The sequence below is a fragment of the Podarcis bocagei genome, assembly GCF_964188305.1.
Source record: "Podarcis bocagei genome assembly, chromosome: 4".
Classification (NCBI taxonomy): domain Eukaryota; kingdom Metazoa; phylum Chordata; class Lepidosauria; order Squamata; family Lacertidae; genus Podarcis; species Podarcis bocagei.
The window spans coordinates 84,828,558-84,848,423 of record NC_138128.1 but is presented as its reverse complement, the minus strand read 5'-3'; the positions used below and the strand labels follow the sequence as shown (position 1 = coordinate 84,848,423).

The 19,866-nt window shown below is 43.5% G+C and overlaps 2 protein-coding genes across 5 annotated transcripts in view; one reads left to right on the top strand and one right to left on the bottom strand.

Annotated features, from left to right (window-relative positions):
- The window catches only part of LOC308585590 (uncharacterized protein), a 58,843-nt gene that overhangs the window by 26,444 nt on the left and 12,533 nt on the right, over positions 1-19,866 (bottom strand). For all 4 annotated transcript variants that reach the window (XR_014007497.1, XM_081191373.1, XM_081191374.1 and 1 more), the window contains exon 3: positions 7,688-7,747. Coding sequence is in view for 3 of the 4 variants with exons in the window: in XM_081191373.1 (XP_081047499.1) it covers positions 7,688-7,747 (60 nt within the window). In the remaining variant the exon portion in view is untranslated. The remainder of the gene's footprint in view (positions 1-7,687; positions 7,748-19,866) is intronic.
- Positions 34-14,488, top strand: PPIF (peptidylprolyl isomerase F). The gene is given in 9 exon segments (XM_081191339.1): positions 34-100; positions 103-159; positions 162-182; positions 185-471; positions 4,136-4,166; positions 6,175-6,263; positions 9,748-9,844; positions 10,785-10,860; positions 13,239-14,488. Coding segments are annotated over 9 exon segments (846 nt in total). The 5' UTR covers positions 34-48; the 3' UTR covers positions 13,375-14,488.

Genomic DNA, 19,866 nt, shown 5'->3' with positions numbered 1-19,866 from the left:
GCGCTGCGGAGGCGGAGGAAGCGCTTAAAAAGGGCCCGAGCCCGCCGGATGGCTGTTCAGTTCCGGGCGCTTTTACGCACAGAGACGCACGCACGCCTGCCTGCCTTTTGAGTGACCGCGCCGAAGTTTGGCTCCGTTTCCAGCCACCGCAAGAGGACTGCTGCTTGGTGCCGCCTGCCCGTCCGTCCGTCCTTCCTTCCCTTCTTCCTTCCTCCGCGCCGGCAAGCCGCCGCGATGTTGGCGCTCAGCTCTGCCCGCCGCCTGATGCTGCTCCTGGGGCAGCCTCAGCAGTGCCGGGCCGCCGCTGCCTCCGGGGAGCTACTGCTGCTGCAGGTCTCTTCCGAGGGCGCCTTGAGCCGCGCGTGCCGCCGTGCCTGCAGCGACCATAAGCGCGACGACGGCGACGACAACCCGCTGGTCTACCTGGACGTGGGAGCGGACAACCAGCCCCTCGGCCGGGTCGTGTTGGAGGTACGCGCCGCTTCCTCCGCCCTGGGCTCCTTAGGCGGGGGACACGGGGTTGGCGCCTTCCCGCGTCCCTGAGGTGCCCTTGGAGCCTTTCGGGGAGGGCAGCCGAACTTTTTTATTTATTACTTGCATTTGGAAACCTCCTTTTCTTCCCAGGAGCTCAATGGTTCTCCTCCTTCTCCGATTTCATCCCCACGACAACCCCCTGGTGTGGGTTAGGCAGAGAGACGGTGGCTGGCCCAAGGTCACCCAGTGAACTTAATGGCTGAGTGAGGTTTTGAACCCTTGTGCCCCCATATCCAGTTCTCTAACCGTTATACTGTCAGGGGCTTCGCTTTGCCTGTATCAGCGTTGCTAACAGACATCACTGTTCTGTTGTTGTGTAAGGGATCCAATGACAAAACTCTGCAGCTTGCAAAGGAGTTCTTCTCACTTTGCAAGGAGCAGGCAAGAAAGTCACCACCACCTGTTGAATTTACAGTCTGCTTGTTACAGTACGGTTGTTAAATATTTTTAGGGCTAATGCCCTCGCCCTCCCCATCAGCAAAGCTCTTGCGTCTATAAAACAAACAGCGTGAAAGTTCTTTAACTCAGATTGTTGAATTTCTTCAGGAAAAAATGGGGCCCCAAAGATAGCAACCTAGAGAATATGCATTAAGCTTTTGTACTACTGAAGAGTGTAGCCTTGACTGTTTGTTGCTTTTTTCAAGGTGCCTTTTTTGGGATGTCTCCTTGAGCCAAGGGCACTTACTTAGAATAAATCAACCTGCTTTGTTCTAAGCAAATGAACTGTAAACATGATTTGGCAATTAAGAATTTAGTTGATGAAAATATGGGTCCTTCATCCCCTTTTAATGTATTTGTTGATGCCAATACAGTAAGTATATTCCAAGATTAAAAGATAAAAGTTAACCCCATTCCTTCTCAACAGAGTTCTCTTGAGGGAAGTTTACTTGTTGGAGGCAGAAACTGAGATATTGGCATTTCTCCAGAGAAAAGGGAATTCTGTAACATTTGGCAACTACAGAGAACCCTTCTTTGCATAACCTTTGCTGTAAGAGCTTGACACAGCCATAGGATGGCACCTTTTGAATTTGAGATAGTAGGGAACAAACCATGAACTCATATTTGTGTCAGGACAACTTAATCAGGAATTAATTAAGTTCAGGTTCGGGCATGTGCCCTACAAATGGGAAAGATATTTTTTATTAGAATTGTGAATTCTTATCTATTCTAAAGGTGATTTTTCTGGGGGAGAGAATCCCTCCCCCAAAAGGACTGCTAGTCTGAAATGAATTCCTTTGGCAAGCTTAATTTAGTGGCTTACATTGAGAGTAATGGAGAAAGTGATATCCGTGTAATAGAATTTTGGGGAGAACTGTATTGGACAGGCTAAAAGAAGTTGTTGAAGGTGTTTGGTCCCTCACATATTGCTTGGAGACCTCAGGGTGCTTCTCTTTTCAGGATGTATAGCAATGATCCCACAGGTACACCAAAGAGAGATGCTATTTTCCCTCACTGACTTAACTCCACTTATTGTTGACATCACCTGGAGTCTTTGATTTAATATTCCAATAGGGATCATTGGACAACAAATCTTACATACACTAGAAACATGGTTGCAATGTTGGTCCTAAAGAAAATGAATAGGGGAAGCAAGTAAGATGTTTTCTTTCGGACCAAATAATCTTCAGAATATTAGGCGCAAACTGCAGGACTTGAGTGTTTGTGGGAAATAGGAGTGAAGTTGATGTTGTACTAGCTAGGGCCATGCTTTTATCTATCCAAGTCCCCACTGATTTTTCAGACAAAGCAACCATTCCTATCTGAGTCAACGTGTTATCAGAAAAGAGGAGCCAAAATGATCAAAGGGATGGAGCAACTCCCCTATGAGGAAAGGTTGCGGGATTTGGGATTTTTAAGTTTAGAGAAAAGGCAAGCAAGAGGGGATGTGATCAAAGTGTCTAAAATTATGCATGGAGAGAGTGGCTAGAGAAAAGTTTTTCTCCGTCTGACATTGGAATTCATGGGCATCCAATGTTGGGAGATTCAGGACAGATAAAAGCACATCTTCATGCAGCACATGGGCTGTGGAACTCGTTCTCCCAGAGGTAGTGATGGCCACCAACTTGGATGGCTTTAAAAGATTAGACAAATTAATGGACGAAAGGGCTGTCACTGGCTACTAGCCATGATGGCTGTGCTCTACCTCCAGTCAAAGGCAGCAGGGTTCCCAAATACCAGCTGCTGGGAACCACAAGAGAGGAGAGTTCTCTTGGGCTCATGTTCTGCTCCCCAGGTTCCCACAAGCATCTCTGGTTGACCACTGTGAGAACAGGATGTGGGATTAGACAAGCCTTTGCCCTGGTCCAGCAGGCTCTTCTTACATTGTATGCCCATTATACCTTTTATGATAAGGGTAGTACAAATACTGTGGTCTGGAAATGCTTGCTTGTGATCTGATCACACTAAATTGTTCCAAGGATATTTATGGAGATGATAGGAAAAGACAAATAGGTGCAGCAACTTTTATCCAATTAATAATTTTTTCTGAGATATCCTTGCGATACCCTTTATAATGTCAAGGCTATCTCCAAGCGTGGTTGCACATGACAAGTCAAAATCACTTTCACGTAAACAGGAGCAGAAGCTTTTTGAGAGCCAATTCTTTTTTACTCCATAGTATCTCTCTGCCCCAAATCCGATGTTCACAAATTTGAGGTTTCCAAAAGCACAGACGTGTTGGAAATCAGGCATGTGTGTTTAAAAAAATGTTAGTAGGCTACACTTGTAGGCTGCAGGTCTGAGCAGCTCACACTTGAAGTAACTGTCAGTGATCTGATTAAGCTCATATGCACATAGAGATGGTATTGTATAAAAATTAGTTCTCCTTTGTTTTTTCCATGTACCTTTCTAGAAGATGATCTTAAATGCTTGCCAAGTCATGCATATGGGAATCTCTTGGGAAGGTTATGTGGGAGAAGCATTCCATTGTAATCTTCCCACAAGCAATTACATGCAGGATCACTTCCAAGAACCATGAGTGTTAAACCCTGTGTCATTAAATTGACCTAATGACACCCTCAGGTGATTGTGAGTAGGCTCACAGACAACATCACATGATGCTAAGCAAGCAGGTCACAGGCAAGGGTGTTCAGAATAAAAAAAGTTATACATTGAGCTAGGGCTGCTTCTTCTGTAATTGCAAGCATCTTTAACAACTCCTTCTCCAGTGCAATCTACAGTACTTAACTGATGAAAGGATATAATGCAGTAAAATTCCATGTTGTGAAATTTCTATGCTGTGCGTGTAGATCTTCACACATGGAGATTTCTTGCCCTTTGCCCTTCCTCTTCCTTTTTAGTTTCAAACCAAAACTACTGGGGTTTTTTTTAATTGTGGTCTGTTTGTAATAGGCTTTCTGAATGTGTCAGAGAATTTGGAAGTTGGTGAATGCTGGTGTAGCTCTGGTTTCTAGTAATTCTGCTGAGCTGACTAATTTTTCATAGAATCGTAGAATTATAAAGTTACAGGTTAGATCTTTTTGCTTTTAGCTAATACTGTGGTATTTTGTTTTTGTTGTTTTTTTTTAAAAAAGAATGGATTATATATTTTATATTACATTGGATAATGTGTTTTCTCTCTCTCTCTCTCTCTCCCTAATAGCTGAAAGCTGATGTGGTGCCAAAGACTGCAGGTAAGAGAATACTTTTGCCAGTTCCTTATTGAATTTTCAGGGTTATGTAATGTTGGTAAGAAAATGAAGGAAAATTGAAATGCTTTCTCCGAAACAAAAATAGTGTCTTAAAGTTACAGTCAACAAGGTGGTTGCAGGGAAGGAGTAGAAAGGAGATAAATTTTTTTCACTTTATTTTCCCTGTTTGTAGCACAGATCCTTTCCAGGTTTGGTTTTGTGTATTATATACTCCAAACTTTTTGGAACCCTAAAATTATGAGAATTGTTGAGCGAGCAAAGTTCATATTTTACATAAACTTGAGTTTTCACTTGAATAGTTCTGTTGATTCTACTCTGCTCCTACCCAATGTTGATCTTTTCATTTCTTGGTTTGTTTGCTTATCCACACTTGCCTTTTGCCCTGCTGTTTCCAGGCACATGTCCTCTCTTAAAAGCTCTGTGTCCAAGCTGCTTTTTGTTGTTGTTGTTCTTTTGCCCCAAGCTTTCCCTGCAAAAACCAGCTCTTTTAGCATTCAGTTGGAGCAAATATCAATTCAAGTTTTCCATGGATTACTGTTTGTTCTGATTGAGCTCTAAAGAGAGGGTTTTCATGGGGCAAGCTCTGGAGCAAAAAAGAAGGGTTGCTTGGACATAGAGCTTTAAAGGAACATTATCTGTATGAACATGCACTCACGTCCTTGTTTCATAGAAACTCATGACGTGACCAAGGCTACAATCCTATACTCACTTTTCCTGGGAGTAAACCTCACTGGACTCAATGGGATTTAATTTCTAAGTAGACATGTATAGGATTGTTTTAAATCAAGTTCATGTAGATCGGTACATGTTTAATTGAGCAGCTGTAATTGTGAGCCCTAGTTTCTCATCATTCTGTGAGTCTGTGTGCCCATCACTTCATTGCTGTTGATTTTGAGCTGTGCAAAAATACATTAAGATGATAAGCTTGTGCAAATATTGGGCCAAATCCAGCATCTTTTTATATTGGAATCCTGCACGTGCAAGAGTTTCCTGGAGAGTGCTGTGTGCTTGCATAATTTTCCCTCTTGCAGAAGACAAAGAATCCCTAAATCATAGCAACTATAAATTTTTTAGAGGCAGGTAAGAATTTCCAAGAAGGGTAATTGCAGCCCAGCTGTACAGTGCCTATCTATTGGCACTATTGGCAACTATATTTAAGAATAAACAACAATACTGTGATCAAGAGGTTCATGGTATGCCTAAAATATTACCAGCAAGTGCACTAGGATCCTGCTGACAACTCATTGTTGTCTGCAGTCCTTCATTCTTCATGGGATGCCTTGGTCCTGACCCTTCTAGAGTTGCCTTAGTGTATGGTGCAGGAAGTGTCTGTGCAACAGGGATGGAACAGGGTGCTGTGGCCATCCTTTTAGGCCTGAGTGCCAAGGTGCAACATGGCACCCCAAAACCTGTTTTCCCCTCAGGTGGTAAGCCTGTTTCTGAGTTGGGGTCTACAGTTGGGGATTGACATGATGGAATGCATATGGAAAACTAGCGCCCTGGAGAGAAGCGTTACCTGGAATAACCTTTTCTCCCTGATTTTCTGTGTACATTCAGACATGTCAGCCTCCCACCACAACCTGAAGCGGTATAGTCCAGACATGAGTTTGCCACCTTTCCTTAGGTTCTCCATTGAAGCTGAAGCTCCGCTGAAGCTTGCGAAATTGCACAGAGTTGATGTCAGCTATTTGCATGCCTTAAAATGTCAAGGCCCTTTTGCCCTTACAGATTTCAGGTATGCAAATCTCAGCAACCAGGAGTGGCAGGAGATGGTTTATAGTAAATGTAGGATTCATTGCACACATCCCTGGTATAATCCCCCCCCCCAAAAAAAAGTCTTTCTAAAAATTTGTTCAGAACATTGCATTGAAGCACACTTTATTGGATGGATTGTGTTTTCATTGCTTGTATAGCTGTACAAAGTGTTTTGCCATGGTTGTCAAGCTTCCTTGTTAGTAACAACGCTGCCTTTTCCCCTTTCCACCCCCAGAAAATTTTAGAGCGCTGTGCACTGGAGAAAAGGGCTTCGGATACAAAGGATCCACCTTTCACCGAGTGATTCCTTCTTTCATGTGCCAGGTAATTAAACTGGAGGTTTCTACTAAGCGACTTGAAGTTTTGAAAGAGCAACTGAGGTGTAATTGGAAGAAATGCAATTTCCAGGAAAAGCCTTTGCTGCAGCACTGGAAAGTTCTTGCATTGTATCCCTGTGTTCAGCAGCAGTAGCAGCTGTCAAGTTGCCATGTAATAATCTTGTGAATTCTCAGAAAGTCAGTATACCTGGGTGGTGGAGCTAGCATCTTACAGGAGGCAAACTGACAGCTTCTGCGGGTGAACTCTTTCAGCCAGCTGTGGAGATGTCTGTCTTAGGAGTTCAGCTCTATAAGAAGGGATCCACTTTGCATGTTCATGGATAACCTGGTTGCTAAATCATTCACAGACTACCTGAATCAGGGTCAGGATTTAATATGTAGCAGGGCACGTCCTTTATGGCAATCTGCTGAAAGTCAGTCCCAGCAGACAGACATGCGAATCAAAATAAAAGGGAGGTGGAAAACGGGCTGAGAGATACTTTGTCAACCACTAGCTAAACCAGGACTTGAAGGAAAATCACTGCTCAAAGTGCTGTCCTCCACCCACCAGGCACAATCAAAGAGAGAGAGAGACGGAGCATCAGTAACAGGCATGACACCTTCATTTCCCAAGGAATGAAATGAATTACTTCCTTTTGTTTTCTGTCGTGTCCTTTCTCCAAGGACCTCTGGGTGGGTGCAGCAAATAGCAGTGAATTTCACTAGGGCGAAGAGGGGACTTTAAAAGCTGCAATTTACAGTGAAGTCCGGAAGCTGTGATTGGTGTAGTTAAAATTAAGTTAAATGAAGAGATAGGCAGATCCCAATATTTCCCTTTCCTGTGTTTACTTCCACGATTTCTATACTCACGATTTCTATACTCCACAAGCAGTTTAAGCAATGTTTGGGGATAGGGTGCTGTTTATTAACTACATCTCTGGTGCAGTGTTTTCTGCCAATATGTGGCATTTCAAATGCAGGAAACGGGTATATCAGAGTATTATTTCAACACCGCATCTGAAAAGACTTACACATCTAGAAAGTTGGTACTGTGGATGTTTAGAAAATCATTGTTTAATATGAATAAATAACAGGTGTTGCCCAGTTTGCTTTGGGGGAGTCTTTTGAAAACAATCCTAGTCTGTTTTACCTCTGCTAAAACAAATGGCTGTCTCACTAAAGGGGCCATTTGTTAGGAAAAGGGCTGACTGTTTGTGTGGAATTGTAATGAGCTTTGGTAGGAGAAAAACCAGCAAGTATATCTTTTGTTCTTGATCTCTGACATCATAATCTTCATTAGTGTTTGCATTAATAGAATAAATATTTGAAAGAGAAATATCACAGGTGTCTTTTAACTACACCAAACCTGGAAAGAGTATACATTTTTGTTGTATAATTGCAGTTAAATTAGCTAGTCAGCAAACTGTTTACCTTGTAGCATGTGTGAGGTGGCAGTTCCTTCTAATTTGGATGCAGATGTGTCCCAATTTTCTGTAAATAAGGCACAAAGGATTTTAGTTACACCCAGAATGGTGGAAAACCTGTGAACCTCCAAATCTTCTTGGACCTTCCATCAGCCTCAGTCAGCATGGCCAATGGTTAGGGATGATAGGGGTTGCAGTTCAACAACAGAAGGAGGCACCAGTTTCCCCACTATATATCCTAGATTTAAAGAAAGGAGACAAAGTTAAATCTGAGTATCTTCTTTGCTGTGGCCTAGAGAATTGTGGTTTTTCCTCTTGCACATAGTGGGTGCATTTCAACTATGTATGTAGCCAAATGCTTTTGAATGCATTTGAGATGAAAGCCCTTAAAATAATTACATTATTGGAAACCGAACAATCTGCAAAGCAGCAAGACTGTGTTCCTGTTCTACTCAAGCCTTAAACCTTTCTCCCCTTCTTCTTTTTTTGGAATAATGTTGCTTTCTTCCACAGCTGCGTACTTTTGCTTCCTCATCTAAGGCAGCATAGGACTGACAGTGGTGCCTGGTTAGGGTTAGGGACAAATATCTAAGCTGTTTAATGATGGGCTGCAACCAAAGTGTCTATTTTCCTTGTTTGCAGGACGTGATGTCGAAGGGAAAGAGTAGTTCTTACATGCAAATAGTCTTCTTTCATAGTGTTGAAATAAGAAGGAATATTTGTCAGTAGGTGCTTGTGTCACAGTATCTATGACAAGCTTCTTCCTAACTCCTGCCTCTTATCTCCCTCCCACAGATTCTCAGGAGTAATATTTTGAGTTTATGATGTAAAGTTCTCCAAGCAGGCACCTGATCTTAAGCCTCTCTTAAGATTGTGGCATTCATCTTCTAAACTCGTAGTATGAATGCCTGTCATTTCATAACTAAAATGTGAAGTCACCGTGACGTAGCTAATTGGCAAAATTAGAGGTACTGAACCTTGACAATTTAAATGCTCCTAAATTATAGGGTGTGCTTTCACACTTGTTCTGGTATAACCAAGGTATTGATGTAATTTATTATTTCCCAGTTCCTTCCAAGTATAACCCACTGTTAATCATCTTAGGATCCTTTTTTCCTCTAAGTGAAAGTGTACTAGTTTTTCATTGGGGCATGACGGCAGTGACCCTGTGGCAACAAACCAAGCATGCGATTTTTCAGTAGCAGTTTTTGATCTTTCCTGGGGTGCAAAGTTGTTGCTGTGTGATGCTCCAAAGTCCTTGTAGGTGCATTAATCTAGGCCAGCATTTCCCAACCCGTTGCCTTCCAGGTGATGTTAGAGTACAGTTCCCATCACCCCCCAACCATCTTGGCCAGTGGTCAGGAATGATGACAGCTAGGGCTGTGTGATGTTGGATTTTCAACATCACAGTGTATCGCGAGCCAGACGTCACGGTGTGGCAATAAACTGTGATGATGAAAAAAAGCTGCATTGGCCCCAGCTGGCAAGGTGCTGGGTGAAACTGCCACAGCTGAGCTCCTGCCCCCAGGAGAGCCAGCCCTGAGTCCCCCTGGGAAGGGCAGGCTTCGCGCTTCCCAACTGAGCAGCCGCGATCCTGCTCCTCTCATGCAAGGTTTGGGGCTCTCTTAGCTGGGGGGGGGGGAGCACTTTAACAGAGCCCCCATCCCACCGCTGCCTCTCCCTGTTGGAGCAGGTAGGAGGCAAAGGATAGAGGTTTGCTTAGTGCAGGCAGAGGCAAACTCGGCCCTCCAGATGTTTTGGGACTACAACTCCCATCATCCCTTGCTAACAGGACCAGTGGTCAGGGATGATGGGAGTTGTAGTCCCAAAACATCTGCCTATGCCTGGCTTAGTGGGTCCAAGGCTGAAGTGAGATTTGAAGTGTGGACTCACCTCATTCGTAGGTCATTCTCCTAACCACCCTGCGGCGCTAGCAACTCTGATGTTTAAAACCACTTTAAATACAGTATTTTGTATTGCATGTACTATCTGACCATAAGTTAGTCAGCTAGAACAGGCATATGTTGCTATGTGTATGTACTTTGACAAAACTTGTATCCCTTCCAGGGTGGCGACTTTACAAATCACAACGGAACAGGTGGCAAATCAATATATGGTAGTCGGTTTCCTGATGAAAACTTCACCCTTAAACATATCGGACCAGGTAAGCAAAGTTTCCCTTCTCAAATTTATTTTGCATGTTCCGTTTGCAGAAAGGGATGGTGGAGGTTGGGCAGGCCTACACTTGAATTTCCAAGCCTATGTTGAAGTTGTTGATTGTATGATAAGCTCATGAGCCAGAAGACCAGCTTCTGAGAATGACTAGGGCACTTCTGGGCCTCACGCCAATGTCTGAAGCAGATTATGGAAATCTGATAAAGATTTATTTGCATTGGTATTGTTAAGTCTCAAGTTCTAGGACAAAGCTTTTAAACAAGCATAATTAAAATGCCATATTATAGCCAGGTAGTGGTAATTTGAAACTGTTGTCACTTATTAGTTGTATTGAAATTGACAGCCACGATTTTCCGAGGCTCAAGACTGCATGAGTTTGTTACTCTTGTTCAATAGCGCAAGAAAGAGATGGCACAGGGCAATATTCATATGCTCCTTTCATCCTCAGAATTACCCCATCAAAAAGTAGTAGTTAAGCTGCAGTTCTGTCTCGGAAATGCTATTCATCCTTTCAACATCTACATTGTTTAATTAGTATAGGCTATGTGTGTGGTGTTGCCATTTGCCAAGCTGAGCTTAGGATTTGTTTGTCAAAAAGCAATAGTCAGCCGGTTTATAGACAAGTGGGAAGAGGTAACCTTGGATTCCTGGCAAAGGGGATAGAATTAATTGGTCCCTCTTGCGGAAATTCTCTCATAAACCAGAGCCAGCGTGTGATTCCTTCAGTACAATATCAGATCTTTTTACTGCATGCTTACAATGGCGTGTTTTGTGAACTCTCGGTGGAATAGCATTCTCTTGTTTTTTCAAATGCAGGACCTAAAACAAAGAGGAGGCTTCATGCAGAAACTCCTTGAATGGCCTGTTAGGTTTTTTTGTTCTGTGTTCTTGTACAGTGAAGTTACAGTGCTGTCTTGATGTTGTTGCAGGTGTTCTCTCAATGGCCAACGCTGGACCCAACACTAACGGATCTCAGTTCTTCATTTGCACAGCTAAAACTGATTGGTAAGCATTCTGCAAAGACACATGTGGAAGGGCTTGTTTTTGTAACTAGGCTTTCTCAAAGCTTGGCAAATCGCACATGTTTGTGTTCCTTGCTAAGGAGCATGATGGAAGCAAATGGAATTGTATAGGATGTGAAAATGCCCTTTAGGAGCTTTATACATTTTAATAAGCAGTTAAACCATTGCTTTAGAGGGAAGTGAGAGGCAGATGAGGATCATCAACCTGGGAAGGTAGCCTGTCTAGGAGAAGGAAAGCTCTGATCCTAAACCTCCTCTGCCTTGTGGGATATCTTTGGGAGAAGAAAAGGCTAAGTAGCAAATCCTACATAAATCCAGAGTGGAGTCCCTAAGACAGTTGAATGGTGCCTTGTACGCTTCCTTCTGGCAACTTCTGCAGCCAAGCTGGTGCCAAATGTATTGCTCTGCTTTCCTTTGAACCACATCGGTGAGGCCAAGAGGGGGTTCTTGTTGTCTGGGCAGCCCAGGACCCCCAGACACACTACCCAGGCTTGTGCCCCAGGAAAGGACACTGCTATTGCAGTGGTTTGACTTCACTCCCAGCAACACACTCAATTATTTCTCGAGACAGACTGATGCCAACCACATCAAAAGCTGTTTCACTGGCTCCGGCTAATTTCCATTTAGAAGTGAGCTGTGCTCCTCCTCAAGTGCTTCCTGTAAGCTCTGGCTTTAAATTAGAATACCTTAAACAGTAGAACTCTTCTGTTAATTGTGAATAATGGTCCCATTCAGAATGAGGGTGATGCCATGTTATGCAAAAGCAGATGAGGGGGAAAGCCATAAAAAGCCAGTATAAAGGCTACAAAGGAGACGTGTGGGTTAGAAAACATTCACCCAACCCCTAGAAAGCTCCATTTCTGCCTATAAACGTTTTGGTGCACCTGTAATAGGAATAGCAAATATGTACTTATATACATCTTGTATACATACAATATACCATATTGAGAAGAGTCAGATAAGTACAAGCCTCAACACTGTTATTTAATTCTGCCAACAAGTAGATAGCATTGCTGTCTCCCATACGTAACTTTCCTACATGCCTAATGCATATTTGGAGGAAAACAGGCAGAGCACTGCATCATGTTTTCCTGCCTGCTAGTCAAAAACTTAATGAGCACAAAGTCACTCCCATCGTCACATGTGGTGAAGCAACGCAATATGCAAGTCAGAGTGTGCTAGAGGGCTAGAGTGACTTTGACTAACACATCCCATAATGAGTATATAAGAATGAAAATGCCTTGAGTTGCTTGCTGGCATTTGGTAGCTTTAGCACATGTCAGGTTCTGAGCCTTAACTGTTTGATTGATTAGGCTAAACACTATATTTGGGATTTGACAGGAGACCTCTGGTATTTTACCTGCTCTCCTAAGGGCCGGGTCAAATAACTTTGCACTGAATATGCAGGCTTTAAATCATGTCTCACACTATCCATCAGCCTGTGTCAGTGCAAAAAACATTTGTGTAGAAGCCCAGTGCCCTCTTCTCACAGTCCAGTTCTCACAGGACATTCTAGAGTTAAATCTACCTTGTCCAAGGTTCTGTGATGCTCCAGCCTATCCACTGGCACTTTAAATTTAGTTTTGAAATAGTACATCTCTCCAAAGAAATGTATTCAGGGGAAAAAGCATGTCGTCTTTCCTACCCCACCCAATTTTAAACCTTTGACTGAGAGTGTCTGGGTATGTTTTAGTCTGAGAAAAGTCTTGCACCACCACCCCAGAAAGAAGTGGAGTAGAGCTTCGCAAAGATTGTTGGATCGGAAGCTGAGATAGAGCCCATTTGGACTGCACTGAACTCAGAACTATTGAACCATCTGAGTGCTGCACCAGTAGGGTTGAGCTGCAGGTTGTCCACACATCCATCTGCTCAGAAATGCCATCATTAGGCACAAGAGCCCTCACAGAGGCATAGCAGTGGCCATATCTGTCAATTTTTATGCCACATCAAAACAGTGTCAAAATCACTTCAAGCTTATGGTTTGTAATTCTAGCTTGCTTAGATCCGGGTTTCCCAAACTTGGGTCCCCAGCTGTTTTTGGACTACATTTCCCATCATCCCTGATCACTGGTCCTGCTAGCTAGGGATGATGGGAGTTATAGTCCAAAAACAGCTGGAGACCCAAGTTTGGGAATCCCTGGATTAGATGTTAACAGCAGTGGCTTCTCAATGCCAAGCTGATTGCTAAGCTTCCTCCTGGTTTGGTGTGATTTTTTTTTATTTAGTATTTCTGGCATGGAATAAAACCTTTTCAGTAAGAAGAAAATTATCCAGTGTTTCAAGTCAACTCATTCTAGATTCCTTCCCATTCATACTGCTATTTTCTTTTGCCGTTGCACATTATTCCTGTTTGTATTGCAGGCTGGATGGGAAGCATGTTGTGTTTGGCCACGTAAAAGAAGGGATGGAGATTGTGAAAAAAATCGAGAGCCTTGGCTCCAAAAGTGGGAAGCCTTCAAAGAAGATTGTCATCACTGACTGTGGAGAGCTGAAATAAGTCTCTGGCAAATCGGGAGCCTCTGGCAAATCGTTGATGCAAAAAAAGGAATCTGCGTGAATTATTACTTGCACATTTCTCATCTGAATAAGACTTTTTACCGATAAGGATACTAACTCCTTGCTGAGCCATGATCAAGGACAATAGAAGTATATGAAGAATTTCAGTTTGGAAAATTTGTTTGATCTCACATGACCATATTCTGTTTTGTTTTTAAATTGTGCTACTTTTTATTTAAGTGTTACACTGAAGATTCTCTTCAGTGCTTTATAATGGAAAATACAAGAACAATGGCTGCTAGCAAAGATCTGCTAAAAATCCTCTGAAGTAGCTCATAATCCAAGCTGGGAATCTTACAAGATTCTTAGTTAGAGTGGGGAGTAACTAGGTTTCTTACAATTTAAAGATTATCCTGTGGTCTGGTTGAACTCTCCTATTTCAAATGAATGTATTAATGTATGATCTCCAGCATCTGTGGAACAGCCGTCAGAATATGGGTAGCTAAATGATTAACTGATGTGACTTAGGAGTTCAGCTGATTGATCAAGGTAACTTAATGAACAGTACTCTCTCCCCTCCCCTACTGAGAAAATACAACAGAAGGTGCTAAAGATCAATTTTATGCAAGGGTACACCAGTACTTGAAGTACGTGGAACCGGTGGATTTCCTACTTCTAAATTTCTTCCAGTCTTGGACCATCTAGAGCTTTTAACAAAGGGCAGAATTAGCTAATAACTACTTCGACTGCTTAGAATGTAATGCTTGTGACATGCTACTGTTAGGATTTGAATCTGGGAGCATGTTACCAGATCAGCCAGACATTCTGAAAGGAACTAGCCATACCTACATGACATGCAACTGTGAACTTTTTAAATGGAGCATGGGAAGGTCTTTCTTATAATGATTTATTATTGTTATTATTTAGTCTTTCTCTACTGTGATGGATCCACTGTGATAGCATCTCACTGTGTTCCAAATATAGTAGGTCTGATTTATGTAAGAGCTGGTATTAAATACGATTTTTTTGTGCTTTGACTTAAAACCAGAGTAAGTAGCTGAGAGAGGCTATGCAGATTGATAGAATCACGCAAGGAGGGGAAAGTTGAAGCAGTGGATTACCGTATTTTTCGCTCTATAACACGCACCCGACCATAACACGCACGTAGTTTTTAGAGGAGGAAAATCCGTAGGCATGCCACCCGTAGGCATTTCCTCCATAACACACACAGACATTTCCCCTTACTTTCTAGGAGGAAAAAAGTGAGTGTTATGGTGCAAAAAATACGGTATTTCCCCCACTTAACTTGCTTCAGTCTCCACTTGAGTTACAGGACTGGAAGGTTCAGCTGAAGCAAGCTGAATTTGGAAAGAAATACTGAAACGATAAGGAGGCCCTTTGGTCCATATTCTGGATATATCTACACTAACACCATTTTAAATCATAAGTCTCCCTTATTGCGCCATCAAATAATTCTTGATGTTGGATGAGTGTTTCTCATCCCCATCACAGATCCTACAAATTCCTATGGTACCCTGTGGGAAGGGGGGATGTTAAACAAATTTCTGTGGTGTAGGTATATCCTAAATCACAGGAAAAGTGACTCACATAATTGGTATCATTGTCGCTTTCTCTCAGGTGTGTTCAAAATTCACTGCAGGCCAGCAGTGATGAACTTTGGATCACAGGTACAGAGCAAGGAAGGATGGCTGAAACATCCTGAGATTCCCTGTGCTTGCACATGACTCTGAAATGGCCTGCTGAAACAAGCTGAGAAGTGTGTTCTTGGAGCTGGCTCCTGCTTGTGGATAGCACATGGCTTCTGTTGAGGGGGAAATGAAACGGGGAACCTCGCATGGCTCTTTTTAACCAGACCTACCTTTTTAATTTTTAAGTACATTATAGTGAATGGCTATTGGGAGCTGAATCCGAGCATTTGGTAAAGTAAATATATAGAATGTGAATACCCTTCTATGATGTGAGTGTTTTTCCCATAGCAGGTAGTATCTCTGCAGGTTGAAAATACTATTTGCGCTAGGCTCGTGCATGCAGTGAAAGGTTAATTTAAAAACAAATGGGATACCTCCGGTCAATTGTTCTTGCATTCTTTGAAGTATATTTGAAAAGCTAGCAATCTAAACTTGTTCGGCTTAGGTCGAGTATAATTAACTGGTATTTTTGTTACATGTTCGTTTTTGTATGTGTAAGGTCATTAAATACCTTTTTGTAAAAAGTGATGGTCAGTTTCTTTTCTAAGTACAAAGGCAAAAATAGCTTGAGAAGAGGTACAAGAGCAGCTGCTTCTACTAGGTTTATTGCCATTGTCCTGCTTTCCAAATACTGGCCACATATTGCAGGTCACCAGCACAAAGCCCTCATAAGTCCATCTTTGTAGTTGTTGTTGACATCCAAAATCAGGATTGGTGAACCTGTGCCCCCCCCATGTTGTTGGACTATAGCAGGCACCCCCACCTATGGCCCTCCAGATGTTTTGGCCTACAACTCCCATGATCCCTAGCTAACAGGATCCGTGGTCAGGGATGATGGGAATTGTAGTCCAAAACATCTGGAGGGCCGAAGATTGGGAATGCCTGGACTATAGCTTCCATCATTCCGGACCATTAGCCATGTTGACTGGAGCTGGTAGGAGTTGGTCCAACAAACTGTTAGAGCAGCCTGCCTTAAGAGTTTGGATTTGGATTTGATATCCTGCTTTATCACTACCCGAAGGAGTCTCAAAGTGGCTAACATTCTCCTTTCCCTTCCTCCCCCACAACAAACACTATGTGAGGTGAGTGGGGCTGAGAGACTTCAAAGAAGTGTGACTAGCCCAAGGTCACCCAGCAGCTGCATGTGGAGGAGAAGTTGTTGAACTACAACTCCCATCACCCCTAGCTAGCAAGGCCAGAGCTCAGGGATGATGGGAGTTGTAATCCAACACCATCTGGGGACGCACAGGTTGAGAACCGCTGTGTTAGAGGATCACAGGCTACCCACCCCTATGGCTGTTTCTTCCCTTCGCTTGTTGGAAGATTGCCTGAGTTTCTGTGACGTGCTGCTGTTTCAGAGCCATATGATATAAAAGCACTTATTTGTTTTAGGTGGTGCTGCATTAGCTAGACACACCACCCCTTTGGGAATGCAAATGTCTTTTGATGATCCAAACCTCAAATCTGATTAAACCTGTAATGCTGCCTTCCTGGGTTGGGTGACTGACTATGGGCTCTTAGTCACCCATTCATTTCTATGACAGATTTCATCACCTCTCTCCTGGTTCCTGCTTAAGCAAGTCAGTTGTGAGACGTTGCTCTCAGAGGAAATGGTCTGGGTTGGTTTAGCAAAGTGCTAATTCATGAAGGCATGCTCTGTAGCAGAAGGTTCTCTACCCCCTCCCAAAAAAATAGGTGATTGTTCATATAAAAAAGTCAAGATGATGCTTGTCAGAATTGTGAATATTTTGGAGTTGGGCTTTGAAGAGCCTAGGCCATTACTACAGCTGTCCCAGGCCAAGCAGCTGAGAGCCTGACCACAGGAATGGATCCATTCCTGAATCATGAAGGTGACCTACATTACTTCGACTATGTAGCATTATGTTTTTAAAGCCCCATCTTTAGAAATGGACAAGTTAACTAGCTTGGATAAAAGTATTTGGTATGTTGGAATTTTGTGCCATTTTATGGAATATTAGAATTATTTTAATGTCGGGTTATAGGATAGGAGTTTGTCCTTGCATAATTAAAAAAAATGCTGCCCTTCTCCATTATTTCAGAGACTTTGTTGTTTAGTTCACCCTTACAAATAAGCTAGAGGTTTTGATACAGTGGAGAGGCTAAAGGAGTAGCCAAAGTTTCACCCTGTATTCCTATACAGATTGCAGGTTTTTGTTTAGTCATTTAGTCGTGTCCGACTCTTCGTGACCCCATGGACCAGAGCACGCCAGGCACTCCTGTCTTCCACTGCCTCCCGCAGTTTGGTCAAACTCATGTTGGTAGCTTCGAGAACACCGTCTAACCATCTCGTCCTCTGTCATCCCCTTCTCCTTGTGCCCTCAGTCTTTCCCAACATCAGGGTCTTTTCCAGGGAGTCTTCTCTTCTCATGAGGTGGCCAGCCTCCACTTCAGGATCTGTCCTTCCAGTGAGCACTCGGGGCTGATTTCCTTAAGAATGGATAGGTTTGATCTTCTTGCAGTCCATGGGACTCTCAAGAGTCTCCTCCAGCACCATAATTTGAAAGATTGCAGGTTAGCCTGTCAAAAATGGTATTGATGGTAGCCATCATTAAATATAAAGTCAGGGCAATGGATTATGGCTATTGGTGTGAACTGAGTGGCTCTTTGGAGAGCCAGTGTGGTGTAGTGGTTAAGAGCGGTAGTCTCGTAATCTGGGGAACCGGGTTCGCGTCTCCGCTCCTCCACATGCAGCTGCTGGGTGACCTTGGGCCAGTCACACTTCTTTGAAGTCTCTCAGCCCCACTCACCCCACAGAGTGTTTGTTGTGGGGGAGGAAGAGAAAGGAGAATGTTAGCCGCTTTGAGACTCCTTAAAGGGAGTGAAAGGCGGGATATCAAATCCAAACTCCTCCTCTTCTTCTTCTTCTACTGATGGATGGAAAGGAAGCACAATAACCTCTCTCATTTCACAACACTGCCCCCCACCAAGTTTGCTACTCCTGCTCAGAAAGAGCCCAGAGCTACAGATTCTGCTGCTGGGTGAACAGACCAAAACACCAGCTGCTACCAGGCTCTTGTTGCCAGGTAGCACACTGCCAAGAGGGTGTTTTCATCTCCATAGACACCATGGAACCTTCCATAGACCTGCAATTAGGACAGAAGAAACGGCTCCTTATTTGTCAATGGGGGGCGGGGCGGAACCTAACCCGTTGGGTCCCTTGCATGGTTATTCAAAAGTCCCATGGAGTTCAGTCCCACATAGTATGCATGGGGTTGCAGACTCAGTCAGAGGGGATCAAAACAGGGTGTGCCAAAGTGTTTAGAATTATGTGCATTTCGAACAATGATTTCAAGGAGAGATCAACCTACATGATGTTCAGCATCCTCAGCCTGAATTCCTATTAAAGCCTTTAACCTGCAGGTGTTGGACCACAGCTGCCAACATCCGTTATCCCTGGCCATTCTGGCGGTGGCTGATGGGAGTAGGGGTCCAACATCTGGAGGCACCAGGTTAACCATCTCTGCTATTTACATGTTGGCAGCTTAAAAGGCTGCCAGGTTGTTTTCATAGAATCATAGAGTTGGAAGAGACCACAAGGGCCATCGAGTCCAACCCCCTGCCAAGCAGGAAACACCATCAGAGCACTCCTGACATATGGTTGTCAAGCCTCTGCTTAAAGACCTCCAAAGTAGGAGACTCCACCACACTCCTTGGCAGCAAATTCCACTGTCGAACATCTCTTACTGTTAGGAAGTTCTTCCTAATGTTTAGGTGGAATCTTCTTTCTTGTAGTTTGGATCCATTGCTCCGTGTCCGCTTCTCTGGAGCAGCAGAAAACAACCTTTCTCCCTCCTCTATGTGACATCCTTTTATATATTTGAACATGGCTATCATATCACCCCTTAACCTCCTCTTCTCCAGGCTAAACATGCCCAGCTCCCTTAGCCGTTCCTCATAAGGCATCGTTTCCAGGCCTTTGACCATTTTGGTTGCCCTCCTCTGGACACGTTCCAGTTTGTCAGTGTCCTTCTTGAACTATGGTGCCCAGAACTGGACACAGTACTCCAGGTGAGGTCTGACCAGAGCAGAATACAGTGGCACTATTACTTCCCTTGATCTAGATGCTACACTCCTATTGATGCAGCCCAGAATTGCATTGGCTTTTTTAGCTGCCGCGTCACACTGTTGGCTCATGTCAAGTTTGTGGTCAACCAAGACTCCTAGATCCTTTTCACATGTACTGCTCTCAAGCCAGGTGTCACCCATCTTGTATTTGTGCCTCTCATTTTTTTTGCCCAAGTGCAATACTTTAATTTCTCCCTGTTAAAATTCATCTTGTTTGTTTTTGCCCAGTTCTCTAATCTGTTAAGGTCGTTTTGAAGTGTGATCCTGTCCTCTGGGGTGTTAGCCACCCCTCCCAGTTTGGTGTCATCTGCAAATTTGATCAGGATGCCCTTGAGTCCATCATCCAAGTCGTTGATAAAGATGTTGAATAAGACCGGGCCCAAGACAGAACCCTGTGGCACCCCACTAGTCACTCTTCTCCCTCTTGTTGCTTCTCCCACTTTCTGGACAATGAAGTTGTCTGCAAGGCCAGTGAGGAATCTGTTTGACCTTATGCTCTTGGCTGAGTTTTACATCCAACAAATATCCGGGTAATTGAAGTCCCCCATTACTACTATCTCCCTTCCTTTTGCATGCTTGGCCATCTGTTCCAGGAAGGCATCATCTATGTCCTCCGTTTGGCTTGGGGATCTATAGTAAACTCCCACAATGAGGTCACTGTTATTCTTCTCTCCCTTAATTTTGACCCAAATGCTCTC